This window comes from Corythoichthys intestinalis, chromosome 14 (assembly GCF_030265065.1).
Source record: "Corythoichthys intestinalis isolate RoL2023-P3 chromosome 14, ASM3026506v1, whole genome shotgun sequence".
Lineage (NCBI taxonomy): Eukaryota > Metazoa > Chordata > Actinopteri > Syngnathiformes > Syngnathidae > Corythoichthys > Corythoichthys intestinalis.
The window spans coordinates 6,704,501-6,726,782 of NC_080408.1; the positions used below are offsets into that span (position 1 = coordinate 6,704,501).

A 22,282-nucleotide genomic window follows, 5' to 3' on the forward strand; every position below is an offset into this window, starting at 1 on the left:
TTAGTCTTTTTTTTTTTTTTTATTCTAGTTACACCTGAGATGCAATTGTTGGCTGTTTACAACAATATACAACGAAAATAAAGACATTGATTGACTGAAAATGGTTCAAGATTAGATGAAATGTCTTGTTTTCTCATGTATATGTATAATTGCTCTTCACCTAAAAATATATTTGTTTTATCCGATTACTCGATTAATCGATAGAATTTTCAGTCGATTACTCGATTACTAAAATATTCGATAGCTGCAGCCCTACTCTATACTAGACATCCAGACACAAATTTATATAAAAATGTCAATCGTGCAGTGGGGCAAATAAGTATTTAGTCATCCACCAATTGTGCAAGTTCTACTTGAAAAGATTAGAGAGGCCTGTAATTGTCAACATGGGTAAACCTCAACATTGAGAGACAAAATGTGACAAAAAAAACAGAAAACCACATTGTTTAATTTTTAAAGAATTTATTTCCAAATTAGAGTGGAAAATAAGTATTTGGTCACCTACAAACCCGCAAGATTTCTGGCTCTCAAAGAGGTCTAACTTCTAACCAGGTCTAACGAGGCTCCACTCGTTACCTGTATTAATGGCACCTGTTTTAACTCATTATCGGTAGAAAAAAAGACACCTGTCCACAAACTCAGTCAGTCACACTCCAAACTCCACTATGGCCAAAACCAAAGAGCTGTCGAAGGACACCAGAGACAAAATTGTAGACCTGCACCAGGCTGGGAAGAGTGAATCTGCAATAGGTAAAACGCTTGGTGTAAAGAAATCAACTGTGGGAGCAATTATTAGAAAAAGGAAGACATACAAGACTAGAGCTGAAACGAATACTCGAGCAACTCGAGTAACTCGAGTTTAAAAACTGATCCGAGTAATTTTATTCACCTCGAGTAATCGATTGTTTTGACAGCTCTAAGCGTCACGTTCTGCTCGGACTACTTTTAATGCGTGACAACGCGCTGTTGTCAAGTGCGTAGAGGAAGAAGCAAAAAAAAAAAAAAAACTTACTGCAGCCGACAGCCGCTACAAACGACGCCGACGTTGCTAAATACTAGCCCGCACGATGCTACGTTGGTAGCAGGTAGTGTCTGATGCGTCTCATAGAGATCACATGTATGTTGAACTAGATGCGAAATGACAGTCAGCGGCGTTAGTAAACAGCCGCCATCTTAAAGCAGTAGAGCACTAAGCGCTAATAAAGAGCGCTAAGCGCTAATAATTAAGGTTAACGTTACTGTCACTAGCTCACGTAACGTTAGCCCTGCGGAGGGCTAGGTTTCTATTAATTATGTCGATGCGTGGCTAACGTGTCTTACATACAGGCTTTAACATAACATAGCGTTGTGGAGTGATGAGGGTGTAAAACAAAAACTCAGTAGTCATTGCTGGATAAAACACCAAGTAGCACTGGTCCCTGATGTGCTCCAATACAGCCTGTATCATACATTTATTTTGAACACTGCAAAAACTCAAAATCCTATCAGGACTTACAGTTTAGAGTAGCGTAAAACTTAACTAGAACTTAAAAATGGCTTGACACAAATAGAAATTCAATTGAAACACGTGGGGAAAAAAATCCTAACTTTTAAGTGATGTGTTTATCAAGCGTAACGGCATTTTTAGGTAAGATATATATATATATATATATATATATATATATATATATATATATATATATATATATTTTTTTTTTTTTTAAAATAAGATCTAAAAGTTTTTTGAGTGGAAGCTGTGAATTAGTCTTTTTTTTTAATTCTACTAACATCTGAGATGCAATTGTTGGCTGTTTTCAACAATATACATCGAAAATAAAGACATTGATTGACTGAAAATGGTTCAAGATTAGATGAAATGTCTTGTTTTCTTGTATATTTATAATTGCTCTTCACCTAAAAATATATTTGTTTTATCCGATTACTCGATTAATCGATAGAATTTTCAGTCGATTACTAAAATATTCGATAGCTGCAGCCCTATACAAGACCACTGATCATCTCCCTCGATCTGGGGCTCCATGTAAGATCTCACCCCGTGACGTCAAAATGATAACAAGAACGGTGAGCAAAAATCCCAGAACCACACGGGGGGGGACCTAGTGAATGACCTACAGAGAGCTGGAACCACAGTAACAAAGGCTACTATCAGTAACACAATGCGCCGCCAGGGACTCAAATCCTGCACTGCCAGACGTGTCCCCCTGCTGAAGCCAGTACACGTCCAGGCCGGTCTTCTGTTCGCTAGAGAGCATTTGGATGATCCAGAAGACGACTGGGAGAATGTGTTATAGTTAGATGAAACCAAAATGGAACTTTTTGGTAGAAACACAGGTTCTTGTGTTTGGAGGAGAAAGAATACTGAATTGCATCCGAAGAACACCATACCCACTGTGAAGCACGGGGGTGGAAACATCATGCTTTGGGGCTGTTTTTCTGCAAAGGGACCAGGACGACTGATCTGTGTAAAGGAAAGAATGAATGGGGCCATGTATCGAGAGATTTTGAGTGAAAATCTCCTTCCATCAGCAAGGACATTGAAGATGAGACGTGGCTGGGTCTTTCCGCATGACAATGATCCCAAACACACAGCCAGGGCAACAAAAGAGTGGCTTCGTAAGAAGCATTTCAAGGTCCTGGAGTGGCCTAGCCAGTCTCCAGATCTCAACCCCATAGAAAATCTGCGGAGGGAGTTGAAAGTCCATGTTGCCCAACGACAGCCCCAAAACATCACTGCTCGAGAGGAGATCTGCATGGAGGAATGGGCCAAAATATCGGCAACAGTGTGTGAAAAGCTTGAGAAGAGTTACAGAAAATGTTTGGCCTCCGTTATTGCCAAAAAAGGGCACATAACAAAGTATTGAGATGAACTTTTGGTATTGACCAAATACTTATTTTCAACCATGATTTGCAAATAAATTCTTTAAAAATCAAACAATGTGATTTTCTGTTTTTTTTTTTTTTCCCACATTCTGACTCTCATGGTTGAGGTTTACCCATGTTGACAATTACAGGCCTCTCTAATATTTTCAGGTGGGAGAACTTGCACAATTAGTGGTTGACTAATTACTTATTTGCCCCACTGTAGGTCAATCTGAGATCAAGCAGCCCCCTGATTAAAAATGGTGCTTCCTGTCTGGCCCCCGTGCTGTTGAGTGTTAAAAGTAAAATCACATGCTCATAAGTGACTCATAAGAGATAGCTGACCTTGAAGATTGGTGACCATGACTTTGGTGTCGTAGGAGCCTGTTAGCAGGTAGTGAGCGCCAGGGGAGAAGCGCACCGAGCGTACGTCGCTGCTGTGTGGACGGTACACCTGCACGATGCGCCCGCCGCGGATGTCGTACAGCATGCAGGCGCTGTCTTCCTGTCCCGTCGCCAGCAGACGCCCGCTCGGGTCCACCGCCACCGATGCCACGGGGCTGCCTGTGACAAAACACAATTTTGTGTCAATAGTGTGGTCACAAATGTGGCATTTTAATGTGTAGTTAGCCTGCATCGTAGCAGTGTCTGGTTGTGTCACTCATGTGACACGCTGTGCTCCCCTTCACCAGTTTCCTCTCCAGGCTTGCAAACACTGTAAGATTTATTTTTATTAGCTTGGCCAGAGACCAATAAATCAACAAATAAGCTGCACTGGACTATATTTTTGCACCTGAGTCTGAATCACCTGATTTTGAGAATCTTCCGATACAGAGTCAAAGGCAGTGAAAAACAAATGTTCAAGCAAGTTCTCCCATCCCAAAGTCACCACGTTAAGACTGACTGTATACTTAAATATTTGCGATACCTGAGCCGTGGAAAGCCGTGCCCACCACTCGCACGCAGCTGGGCACTCTGAGGTCCCAAAATCGCACCGTCTTGTCTTGGGAACCGGACGCGATCATCCATCCTCCCCAGGTGTAAAGAGAAAGGATGTGACCTGTGCACAAAGCTACGTGAGCGCCTTCCACGGGATCGCGGTGCTGCGAATCGTACCCGTGTGTCCGCTGAGGGCGTGCAGTCCCTGCCCCCGCTGACAGTCTGTGGTGTAGATGTTGCAGTCTCCCGCCCCGGCGCTGATCAAGATGGCCCCGCCGCTTTCCGGACCTTCCATAAAAGCCAAGTCCCTGATGGTGCCGTCGTGCATGCTGAACTCCAAATCTGGGCCTGGGCAAAAAAAAAAAAACATCATTGACACCAAGTGCTTCCAGAACTGATGCACACAACTGTTTGTCTAAATTTCGGATAGATATTTCTCTCCTGTTGGTCTTAAAAGTAAGACAGAAATTGATGCTCTTACTCAGTGCTATTGGTCCAGTGATATACACTGTGATATTCTGTTTGAAAAAGAGAAAATTCTGATAAAGTAGCTTGATTTCAACCCGGTTTCGCTTCTTCTCTGTCTCTCAAATGACTGTGTTAATGATAAATATCACAAAAGACTGTATAGTGGCATGACCTTTTGTTTGTATTGGACACTATTTTTAATGTACCTGTCTGCTATTCCCAGTGGGAGGGTAGCAGCGTTCGCTGCCATCACTCCCCCTTCAAACAGTTTGGATGTCTATGGTCATCAATGGCAGTCAATGAGTTAATTTTGGGACATTCCAGGTCATTCCATATTGATTTTTGGGGTGTTGACGGGTCACAATCTGTAGATTTTGGGTTACTGAACAGGAACTGACCTGAGAATGTCCCCAAATGAATAGGAAGTGACTTAAAATCAAGAGGAAGTGGGCTGTCAATACCCCCAAAAAAACAAAAAAACTGGTGATGAATGCTGTTTTGATTTTCGGTCTTTTTCTGTTGATTTTTGGGGCGTCGACGGGTTACTTTCTGTTGATTTTTGAGGCGTTGACGGGTCACTTTCTGTCAATTTTCGGGGCGTCGACGGGTAGAGGTGTGCAAAATTTCCGATTCTTAGATTATTCGCGATTCGGCCGTGGAAGATTCGAGAACGATTCACAAACATTCAAATTCCGATTATTGAAATATGCCAAGTAAAGCGGAAGTACAACACACTCAGCGCGCCGCGCGGTCTTCGGGACGGAACGGAGCGGGAGTAGCTAAACATCATGCTTCTCATTACCCGGCCCCTCGGGTAATGCCAACGCTCAACTCACGGCTCTAGCTCAACTCATGCCACGAGATAAAAAAAACACAACAACATACCTGACTGCTGCCGAAAAGCTGCTACAAGTACAGCTACATAATGTTACGGTAGATATCATTTATATAGGACTAGATGCAATATAGACTCGGTAGCGGTAGCAGCACATCTGCAAAAAGCTAGATGCGGGCGTTAGTAAACGGCCACCATCTTAAAGCAGTACACTTCCCTGCAAGGCCGTTGTAGCGAACCTTCCAAGCAAACCTAATTAACTTTTTATCTAAAATACTCCTAAATCGGTAAAATATTGACTTGAATCTATCTTTAAAATAGTTTTAAAACTTTCACATGTCAAAAGTAGACAAAAGGGAAATAATGGAATAACGGGAGCAATTTTAACAACTTTAACAGTTGATTCACAACATTAAATTAATTGAATGTAGTTTAAAGCTGCTGATACAGAATGGGGACTGGAGTTTTTTTTATTTAATGTTATTTTTGTATATTTGTTTACTGCTATATGTTAACTTGATACTGAAATAGTAGTTTGGTTTAGCCTGACAGTATCTTTGAACAATTTTGGAACTAATGTACAAAACTTTGGGGGGCGGGAATTTTTTTTTAAAAAATAAAAAAAAAGGAGGGGGGTGCATCAATAATCGTTTTATAATCAAATCGGAGCCTCTGAATCGTAATCGTAGTTGAATCGTTAGGTGCCCAAAGATTCCCAGCTCTATCGACGGGTCACTTTCTGTCAATTTTCAGGGCGTCGACGGGTCGCTTTCTGTCGATATTCGGGACGTCGACGGGTCGCTTTCTGCCGATTTTTGGGGCGTCACCAGGTCACTTTCGGTTGATTTTTGGAGCATCAACAAGTCACTTTGTGTCGATATTTGGGGCGTCGACAAGTCACTATCGATTTTCGGGGCATCGACCGGTCGCTTTCTGTCGATTTTCGGGGCGTCGACGGGTCACTTTCTGCCGATTTTCGGAGCGTCGACAAGTCACTTTGTGTCGATATTTGGAGCGTCGACAAGTCACTTTGTGTCGATATTTGGGGCGTCGACAAGTCACTATCGATTTTCGGGGCGTCGACAAGTCACTATCGATTTTCGGGGCGTCGACAAGTCACTATCGATTTTCGGGGCGTCGACCGGTCGCTTTCTGTCGATTTTTGGGGCGTCTGCGGGTCACTTTCTGTCGATTTTTGGGGCGTCTGCGGGTCACTTTCTGTCGATTTTTGGGGCGTCTGCTGGTCACTTTCTGTCGATTTTTGGGGCGTCTGCGGGTCACTTTCTGTCGATTTTTGGGGCTTCTGCGGGTCACGTTCTGTCGATTTTTGGGGCGTCTGCGGGTCACTTTCTGTCGATTTTTGGGGCGTCTGCGGGTCACTTTCTGTCGATTTTTGGGGCGTCTGCGGGTCACTTTCTGTCGATTTTTGGGGCGTCTGCGGGTCACTTTGTCGATTTTCGGGGCATCGCCAGTGTTCCACCAAAATTTCCCACATCGGCGAAACGTCCTACATTAGTCGCAGAAAAAAAAAAAAGCCTTCAGAAAATACTTAAATGTAGTTATATCAAATAAGGACGGTTTAAATACGTACGTGACTAGTGTGGTCAACTGCCTCAAAGCTAACACAAAAAAACACAATGGTTAAAAGTAGGGATGCCCCGATCACGTCATTTTCAAAGTATCGGAATCGGCAAAAAAATATCGGCCATGCTTTGTTTTTTTTTTTTATATAAATATATATTTTTTTAATTAAATCGTTTTCTAATTGTATTTAACGTTACACACATAATATGTTTCACTCTTCCAGAGTCTTAAGGCTTAAGGTAGGGTTATCAAATTTATCCTAATAACGGCAGTAATTAATTTTTTTAAAAAATGTATCACCTAAAAATATTTAACGCATTTAATGCATGCGCTGCACGAACCACTCACGCATTGTCGCGCTCAATCTGTAATGGCGCCGTTTTACCTATATGGAGAGATCAAAGGCAGCGTAAAATGAGTAGAGTGAACTTTGGCAGCCTTTGGAGCCTTTTTTAAATTAGCTAAAACCTTACAATCCCTCTCCCTACGATTAGAAATATCATGGGAAGCAATGTGGGGAAGCAAGGTAGCAATTGATCTTTATCTTAACACCTTATGTTATTTGCTAACGCAGAGAAGATATATAAATTGGTAGCACTACGCACAGTCATGGTTCCACTTCCCATCATGCATTTGGGCATGACTACAGTATCATTTACTGAAAGCTCAACAAATACACTAGATGGCAATATTTAGTCACAATATACAAAGTCACAAGTCTTCAACTCTATCCGTGGATCCCTCTCACAGAAAGAATGTTAATAATGTAAATGCCATCTTGAGGATTTATTGTCATAATAAACTAATACAGTACTTATGTACTGTATGTTGAATGTATATATTCGTCCGAGTTTTATTCATTTTTGTCTTAATGCATTGCCAAAATGTATATGATCGGGAAAAATTTTCGGGAATGATTGGAATTGAATCGGGAGCAAAAAAAAAGCCATCGGATCGGGAAATATCGGGAACGGCAGATACTCAAACTAAAACGATCGGGATCGGATCGGGGGCAAAAAAACATGATCGGAACAACCCTAGTTAAAAGTATTAGAGGGTAATACAATCAAAAAGTATCTTTGAGGCAATGAAAAGGTTGTAAAAAACGAAATAAAAACAAGAATAGTGAGTACTCGCCGCTTCTAATCGATGTCCGCATGCGTGCGGATGGTTGCGCAAAGGCGCTGAGCATTGTGTAGGACGTTTCGCCACGTAGTACGGAATGGCCGAACACTTTCTGTCGATTTTTGGGGCGTCGCCGGGTCACTTTCTGTCGATTTTTGGTGCGCGGAAAAGTCACTTTGTGTCGATATTTGGTGGGTCAACAAGTCACTTTGTCGATTTTTTTGAGGCGTCGGCGGGTCATTTTCTGTCGATTTTTGGGGCGTCGACGTGTCATTTTCTATTGATTTTTGGGGCGTCGACGGGTCGCTTTCTGTCGATTTTTGGGGCGTCGACGGGTCGCTTTCTGTCGATTTTTGGGGGGTCGCGGGGTCGCTTTCTGTCGATTTTTGGGGCGTCGAAGGGTCGCTTTCTGTCGATTCTTGGGGCGTCGACGTGTCGCTTTCAGTTGATTTTTGGGCGTAGCCAGGTCATCATCTTTTGCTTTTGGGTTACTGAACAGGAAGTGACCCGGGAATGCTCACAAATGAATAGGAAGTGACTAAAAATCAACAGGATGTGACCTGTAAATCCTTCCTGTTCGGTAAACTGGCTGTGAATGCTCTCATTTGATTTTCACACAGCACTAAAGCCATCCGATTTATTATTAGTTGAAGCAATGACTTAAAAACTTGCTCACCTGTGGCATTACAGGTCTCGGCACTAAATGGTAGAACTTTAACGTATTTGTCATTGGAGCCGGTTGCCAGTAGCTGCCCGCAGTGACTCCAGGCCACGCAGTAGATAGAACCTTTATGGTGTTTGTTCCTTTTAAAGCGGACCACCGGCTGCTTGACTGGACTCGAGCCACTGATGATAGGAAGAGGAAGACAAAGGAATAAATAGAGGAAAAAGTTCTGTTTGACTTCTATGCTCACCTGGTGTCTAGTTTTTCTGGATAAGCGCAGACACGGAGCGTTTTAGAGTTGGAGCCAACGGCGTAGAGGGCCCCTGAAGGGTGGAAGGAAACGGCGCGGACAGCCTGCGTGTCTTCCAGCGTATGCACGGCCACGAACAGACTTTTTTCTTTGTCGCCACCCTGTTCAAATGAAAAAAATCACGTTACAGGCCTTTAAACTGTACTCATGGGTCAAGAAATCATTCTAGGATATTCTACAATACAACTAATAAACAGAAAAACAAGCTATTTTGAATGGAATTAGTTTATCCAATCTGTTTGAAGTGGGAGGGTGGCAGCGAATGAACAAATATTCGCTGCCAGCCCTCCCGCTTCTAAAAGATTGTACATCTATGGTGGTCAGTGGCAACCAATGACTTTAATTTTGGGGCATTTCAGGTCATTTCCTGTTGTTTTAAGTCACTTCCTGTTGATTTTGGGACCCAGGGATTGGGGATTTTTGGCCTGAAAAGTGTGAGAGACTCTTTAGCTGCCCAGAGAGTCACTCTGGACAATGTAAGTGTAGCCTCCAGCACCACAGTTAAAAACCTAGGAGTTTTATTCGACCCTGACTTATCGTTTGAAGCTCACATTAAACAAACCTGCAGAACGGCCTTCTTTCACCGCCGCAACATAGCCAAAATTAGAAATATTTTATGTAAAAGCGATGCAGAAAAATTAATTCATGATAGATTGGATTACTGTAACTCCCTACTTGCAGCTTGTCCTAAAAGTTCTCTAAAAGGTCTTCAGCTAGTCCAAAACGCAGCAGCAAGACTTTTAACAGGAACCAATAGAAGAGAGCACATCACCCCTGTGCTCCAGGCCCTTCACTGGCTTCCAGTCGAGTTTAGAATTAAATTTAAAATCCTCCTTCTTACATTTAAGACCATTAATGGGTTGGGGCCATCTTATCTCACCGATGCTCTGGTTCCATACCGCCCCAACAGAACACTCCGCTCTCAGAATGCAGGTCTACTGGTAGTTCCCAGGGTTTCTAAAAGTACTGTCGGAGCTAGAGCCTTTAGCCACCAAGCCCCTGTTTTATGGAATCAGCTTCCAGCTAATATTAAAGAAGCCGAGACAGTCTGCACATTTAAGATTAGATTAAAAACGTTCCTTTTCGACAAAGCTTATGGTCAGGCTAGTTGAAGTCGGAGTAGACTCACAGTTTAGTCTAAGCTGCACTAGAAGCTACAATGCTGGGGGAAGTACAGCCACTGAGTTCTATCTCCTTTTTCTCACTCTACCTACCACTTGTCTCACTTTATTTCTATTTTCCAATCTTAATATCTAGTTGTCTAGTCCCTTCATCACTAGTCACCCGTTGTCCCCTTGAGGGGAGGGGCTATTTTTCAGCTGCAGCCTCCTGACTGTCCGGACCCCTGGCTGGATGGACGTCCTCGTTGCTACCGTCTCATCTGACTAGATGGACCTCTTCTTGTTCCTTTACTCCACTGCATCTTTACGGACTGTAACTTCACCTGCTAATTCCCATTAGCAGTCCTGGGGCTTCCTGTCTATCCGTCCTGGGAGTGGATCTCTCCTGACTGTGGTACTCCCCAAGGTTTCTCATTTTCTCCCAAAGACTTTGGAGTTTTTGGAGTTTTTCCTTGCCGACATGGAGGGTCTAAGGATGGGGGATACCCAGTACTTGAACTTTATTTATTCATCTTTGTTGCTTCATTTGCTGTTTCTGATTGTGTATCATATTGCCTCTGCAAAGCGCTTTGAGACAACCTTGTTGTGATCCAGGGCTATACAAATAAAATTGAATTGAATTGAATTTTGGGACATTCTGATTTTGCGGATTAATTCGTTTATTTTTCGCATTACGCCAACTCAATGTGCTGCAGGCTTTTGTTGCTGCACCAGGGAGAGGCGTGTGAGCCTTTTTGGGTTTCAAAAAGATCCTGTTCACCGCCCTCTCGGCCTTCTTCGTGAGCCCACCAAGAGAGCACTGCTTGGGCTCGGGCAGTCCACCAGGAATGCACCATTTTTGCCGTTCAACGACGAGCTGAAACTTGCTCACCGGCAGGGGCTGGCTGATCAGTGAAGGCTATCACCACCGCCGCCTTATGTGACATGAGTCGGGGTAGTTGTGTGTGATTTTTTGTTTTCGAAAGGCGAGGAAGAGACTTGGAAGTGCTGCTCGGTTCGGGTCAGCATGTAGCATGCTCTCTCAGACTCTTTTGTTTACACGCTTTCCTTGGAAATGACAACAACTAACTCCGGTGACATAAAATGCCATTCGGCAGTTTTGACCATTATGCAGTAATTTAGCCCTGTCTTAATGAATAAATGAATTTTTAATATTTCATATTTCATTTAGCACAAGACTGTTATATGTCTTGACCAGGGGTGTCCAAACTTTTTGCAAAGGGGGCCAGATTTGGTGTGGCAAAAATGTGGGGGGCCGACCTTGGCTGACATCCTTTACGTAGAACAATATATTTAAGCAAATTTTAGCTAGCCGTTCTGTATGTCACATTTGCTTTATTATAGGGCTGCAGCTATCGAATATTTTAGTAGTCGATTAATCGATGGACTAGTTAGTTCGAATAATCGAGTAATCGGATAAGGAACATGAAAAATTAAAACGCCTGAGCTGAGCCTCAAACGATATAATTTTTTTTAAAAAAATGAGGATCCGTGTACAACAAAAGAACAATTGGCTAACTTGGATAGAGGGTTAGTCTGCTAGCTTAAATGCTATAAAATGCTAAAGTTTTTTTTTTTTTTTTTTTTACAATGCTCTTAACAAGTGGTTCAGACACACATTCCCACAAAAAACGGTTAAATATACCTACAAACTAAATTAAGAATGCATTAAAAAAACATTCGCTCAAACAAAAACTTAGCTTATGTTGGTCTTAGCAGGGAGCAGTTGGATTCAGCCATGTGAAAAGACCAGAGGGCATTGTATCCACCCTCATCAGTGAAATTAAATGTGAACACTTTTAAAATGAACCATTACAATGCCACTTTAATTAAACGAATACTCGAAGCAACAAAATTTAGTTCGAATTTTTTTTTCTAATCGAATACTCGAGTCGATCGATTAATCGTAGCAGCACTACTTTTTTTTTTTTTTTTTTTAATTAATAATTTCAACAATTTTGCAACTAGCCTTTGTGGCGTTCTCTTTCGACTCTCGGGCTCTTGCGAAATACTGCTGCTGTGAAATTAAACTAGCTTCAAGTTGCTTCAATTTCTCGCTACGTATCTACCCTGTAATCTTGTCGTACATGTCAGCGTGTCTTGTTTGGTAATATCACCTCATATTGAACTCTTTAAAAACAGCGACTGTCTCTTTGCAAATGAGGCAGACACAATCGTTGCGTATTTTAGTGACAAAACAGTCCATTTTCCACCTATCCTTGAAGCGCCAGCAGTTGCAGTCAACTTTTTTTTTGTTGATTGTCGCCATTTTAGAAAATTGGGAGTAAAAGGTCACGTGGTAATGTTGCTTAGAGTGCTGCTCCCTTTTAGTGGGTTAATGAGGGGCAGCATTTAGTGTGTAAGCTACTTCATATGCTTGTAGCGAAACTGCTGCCCAATTTATTAAGTCTGTGTGCGGGCCAGACATTATTGATTTTATGACAGAGGCTGGGGGCCGGATGAAATCTGACCACGGGCCGGACTTTGGACATGTCTGGTCTTGACAGATAAAAAAAAAAAAGATATTTTGCTGCTCCCTGTCGCATTTTCTTCGTTCTGAATCTTCCTCTCCATTGGGCTGAATTCTAAATCAGCTGAAATCGTTACTCTGCCGCTGTCATCACGCAGATGGCGGCGCCAGAGGCTATAATGACAGGAATAGCTAAACGCTAGATTGAAAGACTCATTTCTCGTCATCTGCCCTTTGCTAAATTGTTGTATTTTGTCGAATCGTCTCAAAATATGATTTCAATTCACATAATAATGCGATTTGAAGATTTTTTTAATGGTGTCACAGCCACTCTGTAAACATACCTCTTTACTGCGGGATAAAGAGCCAGGTGAGTCACCATGAGGACCTGCTTTGTGATTTTGCCCACTGTCAACAAACAAAAAATACATTAAAAAATGTATCATTTAAACGGCTTGACTGTCTAACTGAACCTTGTGAAATCGCACCAACCTGTGTGAAAAAACGGGAGATTCATTCAGTGGCGACACTGGACGGCCCCCCGCTACGTGCTGCGGGGTGCTGCTGAGCACCCCTCCCCCACGGCTCCTGTTGTGCTCCGGGCTGGCGGACGGTGGGTTGTTGTTGCACTCCGAGATGGGCGGGTTGCCATTGCACTGCTGGGCCAAAGACTTCACTTCTTCTCCTAAACCGTCCATCCCCACGTTGAGCTCTTCCAGCTTCTGGATGGATCTGACAACACGCATTAGGATCTGCATCAGGACCTTTTCTGATTAGCGTTAATATTCTATCAAACACTGACACCATATGGTCCGTTAGAAATCTAGTGCGATATAAATAAAATGGAATTGAACGATACAGCTGACAAGTTGAATAATGCAAACACTCAGGGGAAATGTTAAAGGGCCTAGATATGATAATGAGCATGTGTGATTTGACAATGCCTGTCTGCACAGATGGCGCACGAAGGGAGGAGGTGGTGTGCGTCGATGTGGGTACAAATCATTGAAAGTGTGCCCCTCCTCTCAAGTAAGCTTGAGATAGATAAACCGATACGACCGGATATCCAGTTTTCCAGGTGAGAGATACAGATGTATCGATAGTAAAGTTACCATTCGACAGTAATTAGCCATTAAATATTCAGTGAACCGATAGTAGAGATAGAATTCGGCTATCGTGAGCACAAGAATCGGCTTTTAATGCCTAGTTCAATGCATTGCTTAATATGATAATTTAGCTTTTACTTCACATGCTGCGCTTGTGTCTTTCAGTGAATGACACAAATGCGCGTCATTCACCACACAGCGCACACTTAGATCGAGACCGCACGCATGATATAATATGGACAAGCACTCCTCACAGTCGTGGTTGCCACAAGTTACTTCCCATGCATTTCGGCAGAACCGCTACTAGTCGCCGTCATTACCCGATCGTCACGGGTGTGTCATAACAACGCGAGAGCTAACAAAACCACTGTAACGCACGCAGCGTAGCGTTTTCTTCACAGCCCAAAACGAAAACGAAACTAGTAGTGGCAACGAAGCAACATGCTAAAACAATGGACAGTGTGATCACCGACGGCAGCGACGTGCTGCGATTGATTTTCAACGCACCCAGGAAAACAAAAGTCGGACTTTGAAGTGATGAAGGCAGCCAGATCTGTTCGCAGGGGACAGAGCTTGTGTGAAGTGTGGAGCGGTACAGAAATCGTGAGTTTTAACCCTGAAAAATAACCCACTACAATGCTGGAAAGGGCGGCATATTGTTTCCACGAAACGCAGTCTGCTTAAACATGAACATGTGGATTAGTTGATCTTCCTCAAGAAAAATCTGCCCTTCAAAAAAGATATGGACAGTGATGAGCAATAAAAAATGAGGAAGCACGGGCATAAGTGAATGACTTTGCTGTGTATTAGGTTAAAGTAATGATTATTGACCTGTCTAAAATGCTATGTTTTTATTCCCCCAATTATACCAGTCGTAAAGCATAATTTATTATTTATTTATGATAACACTAGCAGGTTTAATTTTTTTTTCAAGAGCTGCTGCATATAATTAATATTTTTTGTTTGAAAGTTTGCACTTAAATTACTTACCTATTGTGTTAAAAACACCAGGAAATACAGTAATTGAATTACTGCACTTTATTGTTGTCTGTGACTGGAGTTTTATTGTATTATCAATCCCATCCAACAAAATGACGGTCATATAGTAAGCTTTATTTTTTTCCTCATAAAAAATAAAACATAGGTATGAAATTTTGTTAATTTTGCTATTAAAAAAATGTGGTCTTTTTTATATTTTTAAAATACTGTACGAACACACACAACAAATGTTTACTATCGTATCGTTTTCACTCTGTCTCGAACCGTATCGTTCTTAAACTGTATCGAATCGCTCGGCCTTAAAAATGTATCGTTTTTTAATCGAATCGTAACCTGTGTATCTAGATACATATCGAATCGGCTTCATGCCAGAGATTCCCAACCCTACTCTCAAGCCGGACCATCCATGTTGTTCTTACTTGTTGAGGAACTTCTCTGTGAGGCTGTGCTGCATGTCAGCAGGCGGGGGATCCTGCTGCACACCACCTTCCAATAGCATCTGCTTGTACATCTGCCTCTGCTGCTGCTTCTGCTCCAGGTGCTGCTGCACACGCAGGCGCTGACGGAAATATTCTTCGTACTTTTCTGTGGAGTCCCAGGGCTGCGAGGTGAAGCAGAAGAGGCATGCATTATACACGGGACACAAAGGATTGATTCAGGGATATGACGGAACAAATGAAGATTCAGATTTTCTTCCAATTTCATTTTTATATTCATGACGGCAAGCTTTTCACGCGACGTTAGCCCGTTGCGTGTCAGTGGAGGGAATCTGAGGAGAGGGGGCAGATGATCACATAGTTCCCCACTGTCTCCAGGGTGACAAAAAAGGGGACTGAAGCACTAACTTTACGCTCTTCTGCACTCCAAGCCCAGAAAGGAAGAGAAGGGGGAGATAGACAGATACTGTTCAAATGCTGCTTATTGGAAACTCATTTGGACTTGTTTCCACATATCTTGCTGATACGATCTTATCCAATGACTTCTGTAAGAAGTAACGTAATTTTTGGGCTATAAGGCGCACCTGACTATAAACTGCCACCCACCAAATTTGACACGAAAACGGCATTTGTTCATAGATAAGCCTTACTGGACTATAAACCACAGCTATTCTCACTGTATACTATATATATGTATATATTTACTGAAGGAGGTCAAACTCCTGAACTTTTAACCCCATCAAAGGAAATGAAATCGTTTGTATGGGAATTACTTCGGCTACAGAAAAGTTAAAGACGGCTGATTTTGCATTTCTACAAAATTAAAGGTTAGTCAACACTGTCATGAACGTTTCCCACCAGCTACGAAAGTTAACTCCAGTGTGTTTAGTGTGTCTAACGGTGGTAAAACGTGTATAATGTAAACATGATACAAGTCATACACACGTGCTTTTTATGGAAAATAATTCAATTATTTTTGTTCTGATGGTAATAATATTGAGCTGTGGGTTTAGGCTCACCTAAAGGACTGCAATTATCTTAAATGTTATTTAGAATATTTTAGTTATTTGATGTTGTTTTTTTAACATTATACTTTTTATACTTTTTAACCCAGATATCTCAAAGTTACACATTTTAGAGCTGTCATTGCAATACAGTGATACCGTGAAACAGTGATGTTTTGGCTTAAGGTTATCATACCATCAGAATCTCATACCGGCACATGCCTAGGAAGACGACAACAGTGTTTACAGCAGGTGGCAGCAGAAGTTGACTGTCTCCCCCAAGGGAGCAGTGATGGCTAAATAAAGCTTCTTCAAACAATGGTAACTTATTAACAATAGACTTATGTGAACTGTGAGGACTGGCTGTCAGTGCCATTCATGAATTAAGTTTGGGTTTAACCTCATTCTTTTCAGCAGAGCCAGCTGCAGGTGCATCTTCGCCTGGAGCTGAGGCAGGACGAGAGTTCTGAGTTGCGCTTGAACCCATCATTTTGTCCACAGGCGTGTCAGTTCTCGACCTACACACGCACGAAAGGACACACGTACATATTAAGGGATGGGAACCTCACGATACGCAATGCAAGGCTGACGATAACGATCTTGGGATCCGGAGAGACAACAATTATCGATACGTGGGTCAGGAAATCAATCTACAAGCAGTGAACAGAAAAAACAAGCCATTTTATTCCTTCTGCTATTTATTGGAATGAGTTTATCACTAGTAAACGTCCAATCATATATATATTAGGGCTGTCAAACGATTAAAATTATTAATCGAATTAATTACAGCTTAAAAATTAATTAATCGTAATTAATCGCAATTCAAACCATCTATAAAATATGCCATATTTATTGTAAATTATTGTTGGAATGGAAAGATAAGACACAAGATGGATATATACATTCAACATACGGTACATAAGGACTATTATTTGTTGATTATTACAATAAATCAACAAGATGGCATTAACATTATTAACATTCCGTTAAGGCGATCCATGGATAGAAAGACTTGTAGTTCTTAAAAGAAAAATGTGAGTACAAGTTATAGAAATTTTATATTAAAACCCCTCTTAATGTTTTCGTTTTCATAAAATTTGTAAAATTTTCAATCAAAAAATAAACTGGTAGCCCGCCATTGTTGATGTCAATAATTACTTACACAATGCTCATGGGTGCTGAAGCCTATAAAATCAGTCGCACCCGAGTGCCAGCAGAGTGCGGCAAAACTCCATAAAACACAACAAGTGAGCGTTTCACTGTACTGTCATTTAAATCTGTCTGAGCAGGGAATCTGCGTTAATTGCGTCAAATATTTTAACGTGATTAATCAAAAAAATTAATTAACGCCCGTTAACACGATAATTTTGACAGCCCTAATATATATAAGTTTCATTTTGTGGCATTTCATGTCATGTGCTGTTGATTTTCAGTCACTTCCTGTTGACTTTGGGGCATTTATAGGTCACTTCCTGATGATTTTGGGCTACTGAACAGGAAGTGCTCCGGGGACCGCCCCAAATTAATAGACAGTGACTCAAAAATCAACAGAAAGTGACCTGTCAATGCTTGAAAATGAACAGAAAGTGACCCGGAAATGCCCCTAAACAACAGGAAGTTACTGAAAATCAACAGCAAACGGCATGAAATGCCCCAAAATTACACTCGTTAGTTGCCATTGACCGAAATACATGTCCAATCCTTCCGAAGTCGGAGGGATATCAGCCAATTAACATGCGAAAATCAGAAAAAAACTGGCTGCGAATGCTCTGGTTTGGAATTAAAGCATGAATCCAGTCTAAATCTATTGGATTGGACAGCTATAGCTGTCAATGGCAGCCAATACCAGGCAATGAGTCTTTTCCTATTGATTTTCTGTCACTTCCCTTACCTTTAGGAGCATATACAGGTCATTTCCCGCTGATTTTGGGGCAATTACAGATCAATTCCTGTTGATTTTGGAACATTTACAGGTCAATTCCTGTTGATTTTGGAACATTTACTTGTCCCTTCCTGCCGTTGACAGCACTAGACGTCCAATCCAACCAAAATAATTTGGATGGCTAACACCATCAATGGCAGCCAGTGAGCTAACATAGACACTATTCTGATGGAAAATTTCGGTAGCGTTTTTAAAAAAAATGTAGCCCAATTAAAACGATATATCAAACGTAGCCTAATTAAAATGATATACCAATTCTTAGTAGGAGCATATGGATAACCTTTTGGGCTACTAAGTATCGCTATATATCACCTTTTTGATTCATTGCCAGACCCCTAGTACACATACATAATCAGAAAGGCTTGTTACAAAAAGTGTTCTCCCGCTCCATCCCTAAAATGTTTAAATGTACAGTATTTAAAGTGTCTAGGAAGTGTCAAACTATATAGAGATACAATATCTCTATTGCCCGCTTACGTTTCAGGCGATTCCTCAAATATGCTGTGGCAGTCGGAACTCTCCATCATGAGGCTCCTGCTGAGGTTTTGCCCTCCCGATCCAGGGTAGTGAAAATTGGCAAAGGAGTGGGACATTGAGGAGACACCTTTACCCGGCGTGACTTCGCCGCCGCCGGTTCGTTTCTCCTGACCGGATAGCCCGTAGGCCAAGCCGTCCAAGGCTGGATTCAATGAGCGCGACATGTAAGTGTCGGCGGACTGTGGCCTGCGCAGCGGCGATGACGGGTACGGAGACAGTTTGCTAATGAGCGGCGTGAGCAGGTCGGCGTAGCCGGTCTTGGCCGGTTTGACCAGGCGGTCCACGTGGATGTTGAGCTGCTTTTGTTCAAAGGCGCAGGAGAAGACGCTGTGGGCCAGGTTCTGCATCCAGGACAGCAGGGACAAGTCCACGTCGTCGCAGCCGTTACCGCACAGCATATCCACGCCGAGCAGCACCTCGCTTTCGGTGATCTCCTCGCCGGTCGCCTTACTCTGCACACAAAAACAGAAAATCCAAATCATGTAACAATCCTCCTGATGGCTCATTAGTAAGTCCCCCAAGGAATCAGTATTAAAAATAGCAATTCCCGATTGCAGGTTTGAATGTTGTTTTTCCACTGGCAATAAAAAAAACATCCTAAAATGAAGCAAACGCATTTTGTTGTAGGTTGAACAGCAAAAATGTTTTATACCATTCATTTTTAACATTTTTACGATACAAGGCTGGCGAAAAACGATGTCATTATATGGCGACACAACAATTAGTCATTGGTCAGGAAATCATTTTACGATTGAATGCGATCCGAAGTCACGCAAGAATGTCCCCAAAATGTCCTGCTTTGACTAAACAAAAATATAATGAAGAAATCTGATAATATTTACAACTGAGAAGTTATATGTATGTTATAATTTCAAGAATTTAGAAAAGTTTAAGGTGAAGATGGTCCTAAACGATTAATTGGTTATCAAAATAGTTGTCGATTCATTTGCTAATCGATTAGTTGTCGATTAATCCATTAATTGTTGCACCTCTATCTGTAAGCCTTTTATTTCATAGTTCAATGTCCCAAGCAGAGGTCGCGTTAACCGAATATTTTCCGTCATTGACAGTGACGGAAAAAACTGAAGTCCGTCCGTCATTTTGACAGTTTGTAATTCACACCCCAGACCACAGGGTGGCGAGTGAGCCTATTCATTAGCTATTGTCTCTCTTAATGCATAACGTCGTTGGCTATTCTGTCAGAATATTGTAGCGTCACCAGGGTCTGGCGGCGGCACCGTGATTGACACATCAACGCGAGGTTCTTATTGGTGCACCCAGTGTGCCAGCGCGTCATCCATTTGGTGGACTAGATTGCCGCCTTTGTATAGTCCCCAATCACATGACGCCACAACTCCGCCCCCCTGACTGGAGCCGCCATATTGTGTGTCAGCTCGTCGTGTTTACACATTACCGCTACGTACATGCCTCCTATTACGGCGTGTTTTTCTGCTCGTTAACATTAATAATCAAAATGGTGAAGTGTGGTGTGGCGGTTGGTTGCAGTAACAGAGAAGATAGACGGAGAGACTTGAAGTTCTACCGTATTCTGAGAGACCCGAAGAGGAGAGCGAGATGGACTGCTGTAATTCGACAAGAAATCTGGGCACCAAACGATCACCACAGACTATGTAGTAGTCATTTTATATCTGGTAAGATGCATTTAGTATATACAGTATTTAGAAGATTTTGGGCTGACAACCACAATTAAGATCATTGTGTGACGTTGGTGATTGGGGTCTATATCGTTGCCTCTTTTTCTTTGGGGGTGGAGTTGTTGTTTTGTTGGTGTTGTTGGCGGTAAGCAGAGTAAAAAGAAGGAGAAAAATACCACGACTTCCGTGTCTAATTTTTCGCCGCCAAGCAAGCGTTACAATATTAATTAAAAATGAATGAAAACTAAATACTATTGAATATGTCATCATTATCATTTTAAAAATTTAAGTGACGGGTAAAAATAGATTATGACCGGATTTTTATGACCCTGTCAGTCAAAATGACAGACAACGAAAATGTCTAGCGCAACCTCTGGTCCCAAGACAAGTTTAAAATGATCTAAAGTAATCATTAAAGTGCAACGGTGGTTTCTAACCTGGCAGAACTCCACGCAGCACTCATAGAGGACGCCTTTGAGGAGCAGCTGGAAAAGGCGATCACTGCTGGCTTTGAATCCAGCCTCGCTAAGCTTCCTGTCCGCTGGAATGAACTCGGCCACCATAGTGCAGGCCTCCTCGAAACATTGCACCCTGGCCGTGCTCGGGTTCCAGTCCTGACGCAACACCAGCAATACAGTCAATTTACTTAACCAGTAAGTAACTCCAGTAACGGAAATTCCTTACCTTAAATTCAGCGTGGTTTGTGAGCCGAGGCAAGGTAAGCAGCAGACAAAGTTTGCTGTAATCGTCTTTTGAGGGGCAAAACTCCTCCAGGGTGTGGAGACACTTGACCGCTTCCTGCATAGTGAACTCCAACTGAAAAAAAAAAAAATTATGGAGGAAATTATTTAATTAATTAAAAATTGTCTTCAATAATTGATTTAACAGTTCAGAAAATGACTTCAAATAATGTTTCTTGATTTATATATTTATGACAGAGGAAAAACAGGCAAAAAAAAATCCAGTATTTTGACCTACTATTGATGGTACGTGTGTGTCATGTATCGGAAATATGACATTTTGAGATATTTTGCAGCCCGAAAGGTTATCACTACTGTTGAAATTCGCCCCCCCCCCCCGGAAGGCGCACGGAAACAGTGACGGCCGAACAAAGTGCCGCTCTGCCGATGCTGCCCCGCGCGCGCCAACCGGGAAGGCAGAACTTCGCGCGTTCACCTCTGATATCAACCCTTTGTACTGACTCCATGTTCCAAAAGTTTGAAAAAGACTCACCGAAAGCAGGTTGACAATTTATTCGTCGACAATGGTCAAAAACAAGGCAAAAACAGACGACAGAGGGTCAATTCTGGATCCAAAACAAGGCTACATGTTTCCGAGCAGCAAAATCTGTGTTATCTCAGTGTCCAGTCTTTTTAAAGTCCTTGGTGAAGCGGGCCGTGTTGAAGGTGTGTCCGAAGGTGTGTCTGGGCATTGCTTTTGGGTCTTACCCTCTGTGGCCGGTTTTGGGCGGCTTAGGTTCGTGCGCGGATGGGACACCCGCTATCAACTTTGTTGTCCGGGCTGTCTGTACTTGTTTTAGGACAGAGCACTTTATCCTTGGAGTTTGCTGGGAGAGCTGATTGCAAGAGTTGGTGCGTCAATCTTGTTCGTGACGCACGCGTTGGGCTTCTGTGATAAGACGGCATTGTGTATCTCTTCTATTTCTTCTCATTAAACTATGGTGTGCTATTTATTTTATATTAGTAGTGCAGTCCTACCGTAAATATAAAAATGATACTATTTCCTGATTAATTATATTACGTGTGTTAGAGTAATGCAAACAGTTAGACAGTGCCTACGAGAAACGGTACCATTTTTCTCATCTCCCCCTCATTAGCCCGGATAAGGTGATTCACTTTACTGTGTCAAAGGGCATGTAGTGGAGTCTGCTTAAACAATAGTTAGATGAATGTGTTAGACTAATGCAGTACTTCTCAAATAGTGGGGCGCGCCCCCCTGGGGGGGCGCAGAGCAATGCCAGGGGGGGTGCATGTGACCTCGGGGAACATGTTTTATGTGTTTTTTTTTTTTTGCCGTACTGGAATAAAGTGTACTTGCACATCCACTCAGTAGGTGGCAGTGGCGCTCTCATTTTCAGAGTGCGCGCAGTATTTTTGAACTAAGGAAGAGCACTCAGCACACACAGACAACAGATATGAAGAGCAGTGTGCCACCGCCGTTTTCGAAAGCCGTTTTCCGACCGGACTCACTCACGCAGCGACCCACT

General features: G+C 42.3%; 1 protein-coding gene across 1 annotated transcript in view; it reads right to left on the minus strand.

Moving 5' to 3' along the window:
- wdr47a (WD repeat domain 47a) overlaps window positions 1-22,282 on the minus strand; it is a 38,425-nt gene that overhangs the window by 7,063 nt on the left and 9,080 nt on the right. The window contains exons 5-16 of the mRNA XM_057857065.1: window positions 20,740-20,871; window positions 20,493-20,669; window positions 18,341-18,852; window positions 16,322-16,439; window positions 14,900-15,081; window positions 12,868-13,107; window positions 12,720-12,783; window positions 8,725-8,885; window positions 8,487-8,656; window positions 3,976-4,146; window positions 3,788-3,919; window positions 3,205-3,423 (exon numbers count right to left, since the gene is read on the minus strand). Of these exons, the coding sequence (XP_057713048.1) occupies window positions 3,205-3,423; window positions 3,788-3,919; window positions 3,976-4,146; window positions 8,487-8,656; window positions 8,725-8,885; window positions 12,720-12,783; window positions 12,868-13,107; window positions 14,900-15,081; window positions 16,322-16,439; window positions 18,341-18,852; window positions 20,493-20,669; window positions 20,740-20,871 (2,278 nt within the window). The remainder of the gene's footprint in view (window positions 1-3,204; window positions 3,424-3,787; window positions 3,920-3,975; window positions 4,147-8,486; window positions 8,657-8,724; window positions 8,886-12,719; window positions 12,784-12,867; window positions 13,108-14,899; window positions 15,082-16,321; window positions 16,440-18,340; window positions 18,853-20,492; window positions 20,670-20,739; window positions 20,872-22,282) is intronic.